The following is a 12020-nucleotide window of genomic DNA, read 5'->3' as shown; positions in this document are numbered from 1 at the left end:
AAATTTGTAGAAACCAAAAAATGCTATGGTTTTTAAATGGATAGTGCAATTTGAGAGTTTGGAGTCGTTATGCCAAACTCAAGTCCATCATCATGATTTGAAATGGTGCCAGGCGTCCAAACATCAATGAAGATAACACATCCCTGTTTAACACCTGATCCCACTGTGAATGGTTTACTTTGAGAGCCATTGTATCCAGTCAGGGAAAAAGGGAGGCAGACTATGTTTAGGGCACCTTTTCTAGCCGTTCCCGTTTTGGGGGTGAGCAGAATAGATCCTAAATAGGACTGCTCAGTTGTGGATACAGCTGCTGAGCTACTCAACTGCCTCATTCCTCGAGTCAGAACAAATGAATCTGTATCCACCACTCATGTGCAGGTCCCTGACTAGGGGTTCCAGATTTCACGGTTCTGCCCCCGTTACCATTTGCCGATCACCATGAGACTTTTTGGGTTTGGGATGGGTTTTTGGAAGATGCCTATGCGTGAATTTGCTTGATGTGAGTAGATCAGTGCTCGCTGACCAATGCAGATTCTTCGCGGTATGGCTCTATTCCGATGGCATGAATATCACGACGACCAGTAGATTCTTATCTGCTGCAGCCTTCATTTGCCTTCACAGCTGTTGTAACATACCGCTTGTTATCTTCTGCCTGTTCTGCTATTGAGGACTTCTTGGATCATTCTTTGTCTAGCTCCTGCCCCTTGACCTTACTGTCTTGGGTGACTCTACTGGGAGTATGAGACTCCCAACAGCTTCGCTCACAAGGATCATAGAAACATGCAAGCCCACTTACCATGACAAGGTGATGATCCAGCGAGAAGCAAACATGTATATGACTGTAGCACTAGTCCTCTAAAAATTTAATTAAAAAATATAGGGCAATATCCAAGTAAGTTGTATTCAGAGTACATATATTCATTTTAATGTATTTAAGTTACTTAAGTCCACTGAGTTCAATAAGTCTACTGAGCATACCTAGTGTTGGATAACACTCATCTTTTTTGATGGATAATGCAAAATATTCCCTAAGCTGGAAATACGTATATTAAAAATTTAAGTATTTCTTTAGACTTTCATAAGTTGCCAAGATGAAATGTGGGCAAGCATAGTTCACTTGTGAAGGAGGAAAATATCTGTTGAAAATGTTTTCTGCTCAGTAGGGGAAACGCAAGCTATTATGCCTATAAATGATAAAAGGGGTGATTAGCCCTTTTCATCACCTTTCATTCTATATGCTACTGTTTCCTGCCAAGGGTCATAAGGAACAGTGCTCATTTTTGCATGTCTCAGTCATCAATAGCTTATGCAAGAATGTATACAAGTCAGCAGCTTGAGCAAATGCATTAAAATTTACATAAACACTTCTAACATTATATAAAGAAGAATAAGTTTACATTTGTCTGAGGCAATTTCATTTTAGGGCTATAGGGAAACATTAAACCACAAAGCTACTCAAACTACATTTTAAAGATACTACTTTGAACTCAACCACTAATACATTTTCCAGGCGTAAGAGACAACGAAGATAACTTCTTAATTAAAGCTTTAAAGGCTTTTAAAAAGCCTAAATCACAAAACCAGTTTCAATCTAATCTATATTACTGACACTCTCCTTGTTTTCATCAGCATCCTTTTTAAAATGAGCAATAACAGAGGTGTAAATATTATTCACACTTCCAAATTGGTTCTGTTCACAGGCCTTCGTTATTCTGAAGAACAATAATGGAGTCTCATTGAGATTAGAGGAAGCAAGCATTTTATTTGTGGCTGGGGCAACCCAGTCAGATTGGTGGGGTACAAATAATAATAAAACTATTTATTATTATTATTATTATCTTTGAGCAATTTTCAGAAGAATTCCTTGAAATCCAGTCAAGCATTAGAACAGGCAATGTTAAGGTATGTTTTCATCTGCTCCTTCTAGATCACTTAGAGCTTAATATATAAGGCAGTTTTAAAGGTTTTTAAATATACAAAACCATTATTCCTGATCACTGGCGCACAATACTAGATTGCTACTTACTGATATTTTCATAACTGGGTGTGGTATCCAACCAAATTACTGTAGCACGGATCCATTTCCATGAGCGTAACAGAACTTTCCCTCCCTCTCCCCCTCCGGTACAGATGTGCACACGTACAACACACACACACATGCACAATGTGCTCTGGGTTTTCCACAACAATCCACAAGAAGCATGTTGGGGTGACCTTTTACTTGCAGATATCATTCCACGTGCACAACGATTTAGATGGACTCAACCCTTTTAAGTCCAGATTTACACAATTTTGCTTGCCCATTCCACTTACATTTTTTCTATCTAAACGCCACTACAGTCCATCATTCACAGCACCTCACTTTCACTAAATAGATCCTTGCTTTGCAGTACTACTTCTCCTGTTGTCTGAACTTCAATGTGCTCATGATATTAGCTCCTCTAATATTTCTTCTGAAGACGTGACCTCTAAGTGGTGAATAGGGTTTAATAATTCTAGAGGGCAAACAGCACTGATTGTTTGGTCCACTTTGTGAGTGAGATCATACCTTGAATATGTATATGTTTGTGTGAGTGTAATAAAGAAGCTGGGGAAGCTATAAAGATTAGCATACGAAAAATAAGATTAGTTAGAGTAGATGTGGGGAACCTTTGGTCCTCCAGATATTGCTAAATTACAACTCACACCGGCATCAGCAAGCATGGGCAATGACTAGGGATGGTGAGAGCTGTAGTCCAGCAACATCTAGAAGGCCAAAGTTTCTGAGTTAAAAGTTTCTTACAGTCCTTTTTTATTACAATCTTTACAGAGAGAGGCTGAAGAACCCAGCCTCTTGGATAATGGCGTTGTCCAGAGTGAATCTCCACCCTGCGTCTCTCCCACTTCCTCATTTGTCAGAATCATCACCTCCTCTAAGGGTGCTGCTAAGTGCCCTCTGTCTTCGAGCTCTTTGCTCTCCTACTTTTAAGGCTAGCCGGGTTCTGGGAGATGGTTGGTCTGGAACACTTTCTAATGACAACGTGTCAGCCAGGTGCTGCTCTGGCTCTCTATGATTTCCCAACTTCCCCCCTCATCTGCCTCTGAGCTGTGACCTACCTCAAACCCCTGTTGTTAATCTATACTGTCTTCCTCTTCCTCCTCCCTGGAAGGGTCAGGATGGAGAGGCGGTCTCCATTATTCCTCCTCTGCCCAGTCCCTGACACTTACCAATCAAGACTGTCTAGCTGGAAAAATGGAGACTGGTTTCATTCTGAATCTGTTCCTTTTAATACAATTCCAATATGACATTTGGTACAATAACTTATTGTTGACTCATGTTTACATTAAACTTCAGTGACTCAAAGCAACTTTAGGAAAAACTATTTTAAAGGAAAACCTTCCCTACCACCATCTCCCTGCCAATTAAACAAAGGTTGCTTATTACCTGCTTAGAAGAAGTTGAAATGATACTACTGGAGTTTGAACACTGAGGTTCGAGGACAAGATGTATGTTTGTGTGAGAGGGTAGTATCTCTTACACAACTCACTTCTGCACAAATTGAGACAAACTGCAAGGTATCTAAATGTAGAAATCTGTTTCAACATACAGAAGCATACAGTGGTGCCTCGCAAGACGAAAATAATCCGTTCCGCGAGTCTCTTCGTCTAGCGGTTTTTTCGTCTTGCGAAGCAACCCTATTAGAGGCTTAGCGGATTAGCGCTATTAGCGGCTATTAAAGGCTTAGCAGCTTAGCGGCTAAAAGGCTATTAGCGGCTTAGAAAAAGGGGGCAATCCCATAGGGAAATTCGTCTTGCGAAGCACATTGAAAAACGGAGAACCCTTTCGTCTAGCGGGTTTTTCGCCTTGCGAGGTATTCGTCTTGCGGGGCACCACTGTATCTACATCCGGGTGTCTTGATTTATTTTTTTATCTACACAAATGATATGAAGGCTGACAAAATATGTGGCAATCAAGTGCTTTAACAAGTACTGGATGGAACATTTTGAAAATAGGTCTTTTGTATTTTCCCTTGCACATTTCTTGATTACAATGGCTAAATCTCTGCCACCTTAAACTGCAGAAAGAAGTGGAATGCAAAAAAACCCTTTGGAAGCTTCTCACTTGATTTATGTCATGACTACGTAAAACAAGCTGTTACTAAAACTTAGTTTTGACAAGATTAATATATAGTTTATAAGCTTCTCCCCTCCCCCTTTCAAATGGCATACCTGCTTTATAGGATTTGCTCTACCCTGCTTTCAAGACAATGCTGTACAGTGTTTTATGTAAATATATAAAGAAGTTGGATTATCTCTTTTAGCTTCATGAGTATGAGACATCCAAGATCCATTTGGTGCACAGATAAATGTCAAGCAAGATCACTCATGCTTGTACACACCATGTAAATTATGTTTACCCCAACTATTATTTAGATCTGTAACTGGCATTAGTGACAGCTAAAGGGAGCAATCTTAACTTCCAGCTGGAAAGCAGCAGGGCCAAACGGAGTGACGTAGCCACTGCCACAGCCCAAGCCCATCTGCTTGTGTTGGCTAGGGCAGAAGGTTTATGTGGGGGCTTTAAAAGTGCAAAACTAAAGATCTGGTAGGCGATTGAATCTTTCCTGCAAAATAATGACACTGTGAAGGCACCCTCAGAGCAGTTTGATTTTACTGTCTATTTGAACCGACTGTTGCTTTTTTTGGTTGGTTTGTTTCTTTAAAAAGATGATTGTTAATGTTAACTGTACTTTTTTGTTTCTTAACTATCTTGTTAGCCACCCAAGGAGCATAAATTTATGCAGAAGCTGCAGGATACAAATCATGTAAACAAATAAATAGAAAGCTACAAAGTTTTGAGCTCTAGTTGCTGTAAACCAAAGGAGGCAAGCATGCTCTTGTGCTCGAATCCTGCTTGCAGGTTTTGCACAGCTTTGGCCACTGTGAGAACAAGATGCTGGACTACATGGGTCACTGGCCTGATCCAGCAGGCTCTTCTTATGTCCTTATTATCTTACCTGAAATCATCAGCTTTCTGGCCTTTTTGATGTATTGATTAGTTTCACGGATTATACAACAATCTCAAGATCTTCCATTATGATATATTCTGTTCATCTTTTTTAGCCTGATAAATGACTGGAAGCCTTAGACCGGCGTTTTGCTAAGTGCCACTGGTAAGCTAACACAAAGCCATTAAAGATGTCCAATCAATCAAGCTGCCTAATTATCTAATTTATGGTAGACTAACTAAAAAAAACACCCCCAGAAAGCATTAGTTTCTGTAAACGATGGTTCTATTTTAACCACATTAAAGATATTAGGATGGTGTATGGTTTTTTCAAAAAACACATGCTTCAGAATAAAGGTCAGATCTCGATATCTTTAAACACAGCAGACAACACTTTCATAGGCAGTAACACCAAGCTGCATAGATCTGTTGTACAATTCAATGTTCTAGTTTAGTAGATTGTTGTTTAAAAAGAAAATCACCAGTATCCTGAACACTCACACCTTGATCCCACATTTTTAAAAAACACATGGGAAATCAGGTGAACAAATATAGAGAGAGAATATTTTACACGCTTACACAGAGAGAGAAGTTCCCAGGATTCACAATCCACACTCACAACCACAACATGAATTCAGAGTTGCTCCACAGTGCTTATTTTGGACTTCAGACTAAGAAAATTACCACAAAATTGATTAGCTGTCACAAACACAAGGATGAAAAGTGGGGATTTCTAGCCAGTCTGCTTGCTTAATTATGAAATAAACACTGCAGAATGCTCATAAAGAAGGGTTGCAAATGTATATTTGAGTGTTTGGGACAGACCTCCCTCCCCGCCCCTGAATATCAACCTTCAATTAGGAGACTGGATAAATGTCATGTGACTTTGTATATTATGTATGTTTTTTACATTTTCAGTAGCTATCTATTCCCAAACTAGACTGCCTGCCAAAATCATTAATAAGAATTATTTAAAAGGTATTTCAAAGGCAGAATAGAAAATAAGATCTTTCAATTGCTATTTATATATATCAGTTAGTGAATAATTCTGAAAAAATAACTGAGAAAACACTGATTTGAAAATAGTTCATAAATGGGGAATCTGAAGGATTCTTTAAAAAGAGAAAGGGAGCATTCATTATAGATTCCTTGGCCAGATTTACTTTTGGCTCAAGAACCTTTAGCTTAAGAACCTTTAAAACTTTATCACCATAAACTTCATTACTTTTTAACAGATATTCTAGTGAAGTTTTCCTTTTCCAGGCGCAGCAGAATAACTTTAGGGACTTGTTAAAACTGAACTCAAAGCAAAGATAAGCTTTACAAGCCCCTGAATTCTTCTCTGGCTCAAATTAAAATCTGACACACAAAAATGGTTGGCTTCCCTGGCTGACATGTGCTTTGTAGGGCCAGGATAGCTCTCCGAAGCCAGCAAAGCTTGCAGGGGGGTTGCCCATCCCAGGCTCAGAAATTCCCCATGGCTGTCTCTAAGCCAGGGCTGGGCTGGTTTAGGAGCCAGAGATCACATGAACTGACAGAGTTATCATTCAGTACAATCCCCTGCTGCCAAAGCAGGTAGTTCAGCCTATGGATTCTGGGTAGAAATAAAAGATGAGGGAAAACCCAATTTCCTGCTGCAGTCCCAGATGTGGTGAAGTCCCCTACACATCCTTGGACTTTGCACCTGAAATCTCATAAATCTACTCCTATTGAATGTAATGGAACAGAGTTAAGGAGACATGGTTCATATTTCGGGTCATGGATTGGCTATAAAATTATTCAATATATTCCTCTCCCCTTTTCCTTCCTTCCTTCCTTGCATGCTTTTTCTTTAAAAAAAGATCTCATTGTATTATGTTGAATTGGCTTCCCATTGCTACTTTTTCACATCAGAAGCACATCTCCTAAAACAAGAAGAGTTGCAACCTGAATAAAGAAATCTTAGCCAATGAATTATATGTGTTTTAATATATTACTTGAAAACATATCATACACACACATATTACGACAGGGGCATAACCTGGTTTTCAGCACTGCGATATATCACCAGCTAAACATCACAATATACCGATATATCACAATGTCTAAAATAAGAATGGAGCTACTATATAGAGAGGCATTGGCTGGCTTCAGAGTTTTCCCCACATTGTGATTTTTGCATAGCATGCACACGCACACACCCCATGATTTGTGATATATTGCCAGGTAAAAAAATATGAAACCAATATCAAGATATGGACTTCAAACTGGATTTGGGCAATATATTGAAATATCACCCAACCCTAACACATATTTTTTCAATGTATAAGACTAGGCTTTTCCCTTTAAAAATAATGTCAAAAATTAGGGGGCATCTTATACACGGAGCCGTCTCCCCCCATTTTCTTAAATCTTGAGTGCCCCAAAATAGGAGACATCTTATACATGGAGGCATCTTATAGATGAAAAATACGGTAGTTCAAATTTGAATTTAGGCAATATATGCAACACTAGCAGCATTAGCCATCTCAGAAGCAGCATTCTCACCTGTGTATAACAAAAGCAGCGTGTCATGAGATGGTGATTGCTGTGACATTAAAACCTGCTGTCCAATTAATCAGGGACATTGGTTTAACTGATCAGAATATTTTGTCAATTAATTTATTTATCAACTCAAACAACATTGTAACCCTTATACCTGGTATAAGTATTCAGAAAGACTCTTGTAGTGCCACAATAACCACACACGCAACCCTCCTGCCAAGTGTGTTGTTCCTGCTCCTTCCAAATGAGGTTTGTGCAGGAGGCCTCCCCAGTGGATTCCAATCAACCATAAAAAACTGATAGTGCAAAACTTTCCTGAATGCCCAAAGTAGTAGCTTCTTTTGGCAATAAGCACCTGGAGGCAAAGTAGCTCAAATCCATTAAAAAACACTCCTGCCTATAATTTTCAATCAGTCACTATATTGTTGAAAGAGACTGAGTGACAGCCTAAGCACAGCATAAGTGCTGTATTGTAATCTTCCATTCTAATCAGAATGGGAATGAGAGCATATAAGGCGCTCAACTTGAGGTGCTGATTTTACAACGCAGGGGACATGCTGTGATCAAAGATATGGCGCCAATCGCTCCATTTATCCTTTAGGCAGCAAGGCTTCCTGCAGATTTGCAATAAACATATGCAAGGAGATACAAAGCCACCTTGGTATAACTGTGGTTCTTACTTGGAGGTAGATCCTTCACTCTGGGAATATGAAAACATGCACGCAGGTGTTTTAGTTCATCTTCTTCATCTAACTGAACAGCAACTTCCTTATCCACTGGACTGCATGCTAGCTGTGACGCAACGGTTTCTATAATGGCTGCCGGCGAGGCATAAGAAGACAGATCCATTTCTCACTCTAAAAATGAAAAGGGAGAAAATATTTTCGTTTAGATTCTGTGCCGTGCATATTGGCTAGTGTCTGATGCAAAGATTATAGCTATGTCTGCTGAGGTACAGCCTTCCAGCTTTAAAAAGTGAAATACTTGGGAGTGTAAGGAAAGAGTGGGAAGTTCTCAATTCCAGCATTTTTCAAGGCAGCATATTGCTGTAGCCCTAAAGCCATTAGTTTTAAATACAATGCTTTCTCTATAGAGCTACATCAGCAACTTCTGTTTTCTACCACTGCTCCAATAGCAGTAACAAATTCTATAGTGTCATTCAAACTTGCAGAATCAGAAAGCCGCAGGCAGCATTATTGTTTCTACAATCTGTGCTCCTGAAAATGGCAGGTGCATTGCCACATTTAAACTTGCATTTTCAAGCCTGAGCAATCTTTTGGCTCCTTTAGCTTCTTGATGTGGATGTGTAAGTTTTTAGCTTGGGAGGCACGACTGAAATAGGCAGACTAGGCACTAAAGAAATAGTGCAAGAGGAAATTTCAGAATAGGCCTCTGCCGGAGAAAAGCTGTTTTCTCACAAACCACAAGGATATAAAATCTAAACCGTTTTCCCCTAAAATTCCTTTTCACTGACAGCAAGATTTCCTATAGAGCCAGATTCAGTTTCTGGCCTCCATCTGCATTTATCAGATTGTCTGCATCACTGGAAAACACATCTTGATGAACTAGTGTGATTCTTTCTGTGTGGCAGAAAGAAGCTCAATGCAAGGTACAGATGAGATCCCTACTGAAAGTGAAAAACACAACCACATATTCAAAATTGTTTCTGTAGTATTTTTTATTTAGTTTTATTTAGTTTTAGCATCTCCCCAGGCCTCATTATTGTATACTCTTGCCTTCCTATTTTCTATTTCCAGTCTAATCCTGATTCCACTTGTCTTAACTCAGACAACATTCTAGTTGACTAAAATTGTGTTGAGCACAAATCTGGCAACCTGAGCATTCAAAGTGGTCACCACTCATAGTGTCTTCACTACCTTCATGTTTCAGTTAAAAAAAATAAGATCAAACAAAAGCTACAAGACAAATATTTTCTTTTACATATTTCTGCATGCTCAAATTTGAGGCCCTAATGAAAAGCCATTTTTATGTGGAAAGTGGCCAGATAGTGGCTTTCAAAAGGTTTATTCAAAACTTAGCCACTTCCATTGATTAATGCAAATAATGAATTAGTCATTTATTTGGTGGTAGGTGATGAATCAGTCTACATCCACTATGAAACAAGCTTTTTCTGCAGCACAGAATCCATTTGCTACTAATTAAAGTAAATACTGATTACTAATTAATTACTTATCCTAATTAATAGAAGAGCACCACTTGGTCACCTTCAAAACATAATTTGCTATTCACCTAAGTTCCACAATTGAGCAAGAGAGTTATTCTTCCTCCATCATTGCCCGTGTTGCCCACAGAATGCTTCAAAATACAGCCACATTTGTACTATCAGACACAATAGAACTCAGCATCTGGAAAACTGATCAATGGGCCTGTTTTGCACATAACACTAAGCCAAACAATAGCTTACCAAGCCAAACAAGCAAGTGTGCTGGTACAGAAAGAGAAAGTCACAGCCACTTTGCTTCTCCCCTGCTCCTGCTGCACTACCAGAAGCTAGGCCATGGTAAGGCTCAGTGCTATGTGCAAACCTGGGCTAGTGGTTTGTCTAGCTTCAAACAAACCATGCTGTAGCTAAGATTTGCTCTTGGTTAACTACTTGTGGTTTGTTGGAGGGAAACAAACCGTGAGTCTGGGTTAGGATAATGCTAAGCCAAATCATGACTTAGCTCTGAGTAGTATGGAAACAGCATAAGTGGGGAAAGAACAAAGCAGCTGAAATTTTCTCCTTGTGCTTGTTTTTGGTAGGACATAGTCTGGCATAGTGCTATGTGTGAACAAGGCCATTGTGCGCCATGGGCCAAAACACTGATCCAGCTATTCAGAACCAGATGACAATGGGATGGAGCTGGCACATACAAGATTTAAATGCATTTCCCTCATACCCAACAATTGTACAAAAATCATACAAATATTCAATATGAGGCAGTTTCATTCACATCATGAGAGCTAGTATGGTACAGTGGTTAGAATATCAGACTAGGACTTGGGAAACCAGGGCTCAAATCACCCAAGTTGGCCATGAAGCTCAATGGGTAACCTTGAGCCTCTCAGCCTAACCAGTGTTAGAAACTGAGATATGAAAGCTAGGAGCTAAATGGCATCTTATCACTAGAGATGAAGAACCAGATAATGTGGTTCTTCCACGGAATTATAGTTTGGAGAGAGTGTGAGAGAGAAACAGCATTAATTCATTTTCTTTTTGTGCCTAAAATAAGAACAGCCCTAATAGGTACCAGCTGCAAACTGGTGCTTGCAGGAAAAAAATACTGCATTGTACCAGTCGGCCAGCCATGTTGTCTGAGCATATTGCATTTGATCCCTATCCCATGGTTTTCCAGTTATCCTCTTATCAACAGATCAACAGACAGCCAGCATTCTGGGTTTTTTGTTTTTTAAATACTTCTGCATCTCTAGGGCAGTTGATGTGCCTGAACAGTGATTTTCATTAAATCTGGATACTTAAGTTATATTAAATTTTGACATAAATAGAGCAGTAAATGCACAAGTCCTGTATCTAAGAGGAAAATGAAAATCAATTAAATACTATGGATTGAGTTTGACCAAACTGCAGGAGGCAGTGGAAGACAGGAGTGCCTGGCGTGCTCTTTTCCATGGGGTCACGAAGAGTCGGACACAACTAAACGACTAAACAACAACAACTAAAGTCTAAACTTTAGGAAACCAATAAGGAAAATATATTTTACTTGTAGAATAACAATTAGGGTAGTGACCCAAGTCAAAAGTTAAGCACTTTTAAGTCGTCCTTTCATTTCAGTGGGAGATTGAAGTATACATGCATTTCTACACCACTATTGATATTACTTTAAAATGCCTAGCTTTGGCTAGATTACACGCTAGATTTTATAACAATGAATAACTTTCCCTTGCATTAATTAAATACTGTGACTACTACTAGTTACAAGACCTTTTGCAATTGGCACCAAGAATAATATCAGTTTTACTAAACCACTGATTCTTCTAGTAATCTTAAATTAGATGAAAATTAATGTGTGCTGTGTCCCTCTGAAACAGATTTTGCTTACCTTCAGCTAACAATGTTACTTCTTACAGATTCATTCTCTTTTCCCCTTTGAACCGTAACCACACACATTTCCCTCCCCTTACTATCTCCTCTGTTTGCTTTTCCTTTCTACTTTTTGGACTTTGACCTCTTTTCACCCCCACTTCAATCTGGAACTCGAGCATACTTGTCAGCAGACCTGCTCCTATCTCACACAGCACAATACAGTGGTACCTCAGGTTACATACGCTTCAGGTTACATACGCTTCATGTTACAGACTCCGCTAACCCAGAAATAGTACCTTGGGTTAAGAACTTAGGATGAGAACAGAAATCGTGCGGCGGTGGCGTGGCAGCAGTGGGAGGCCCCATTAGCTAAAGTGGTGCTTTAGGTTAAGAACAGTTTCAGGTTAAGAACGGATGTCCGGAACGAATTAAGTACGTAACCAGAGGTACCACTGTACAACAAAC

General features: G+C 39.4%; 1 protein-coding gene across 6 annotated transcripts in view; it reads right to left on the bottom strand.

The window, feature by feature from the left end:
- Nucleotides 1-12020, bottom strand: part of KYNU (kynureninase) — an 84544-nt gene that overhangs the window by 67464 nt on the left and 5060 nt on the right. For 4 of the 6 annotated variants that reach the window (XM_083494840.1, XM_083494844.1, XM_083494843.1 and 1 more), the window contains exon 2: nt 8191-8367. In XM_083494840.1, the coding sequence (XP_083350966.1) occupies nt 8191-8359 (169 nt within the window). In that variant the 5' untranslated portion in view covers nt 8360-8367. Of the gene's footprint in view, nt 1-8190; nt 8368-11571; nt 11682-12020 lie in introns of those variants that run through there. The other 2 variants (XM_083494841.1, XM_083494845.1) reach the window with 2 other exon arrangements.

Source organism: Podarcis liolepis (genome assembly GCF_965112155.1).
Source record: "Podarcis liolepis genome assembly, chromosome: 1".
In the NCBI taxonomy this organism is placed as follows: Eukaryota; Metazoa; Chordata; class Lepidosauria; order Squamata; family Lacertidae; genus Podarcis; species Podarcis liolepis.
The sequence above is the reverse complement of the archived record's forward strand: the minus strand, read 5'-3'. Positions and strand labels throughout refer to the sequence as shown.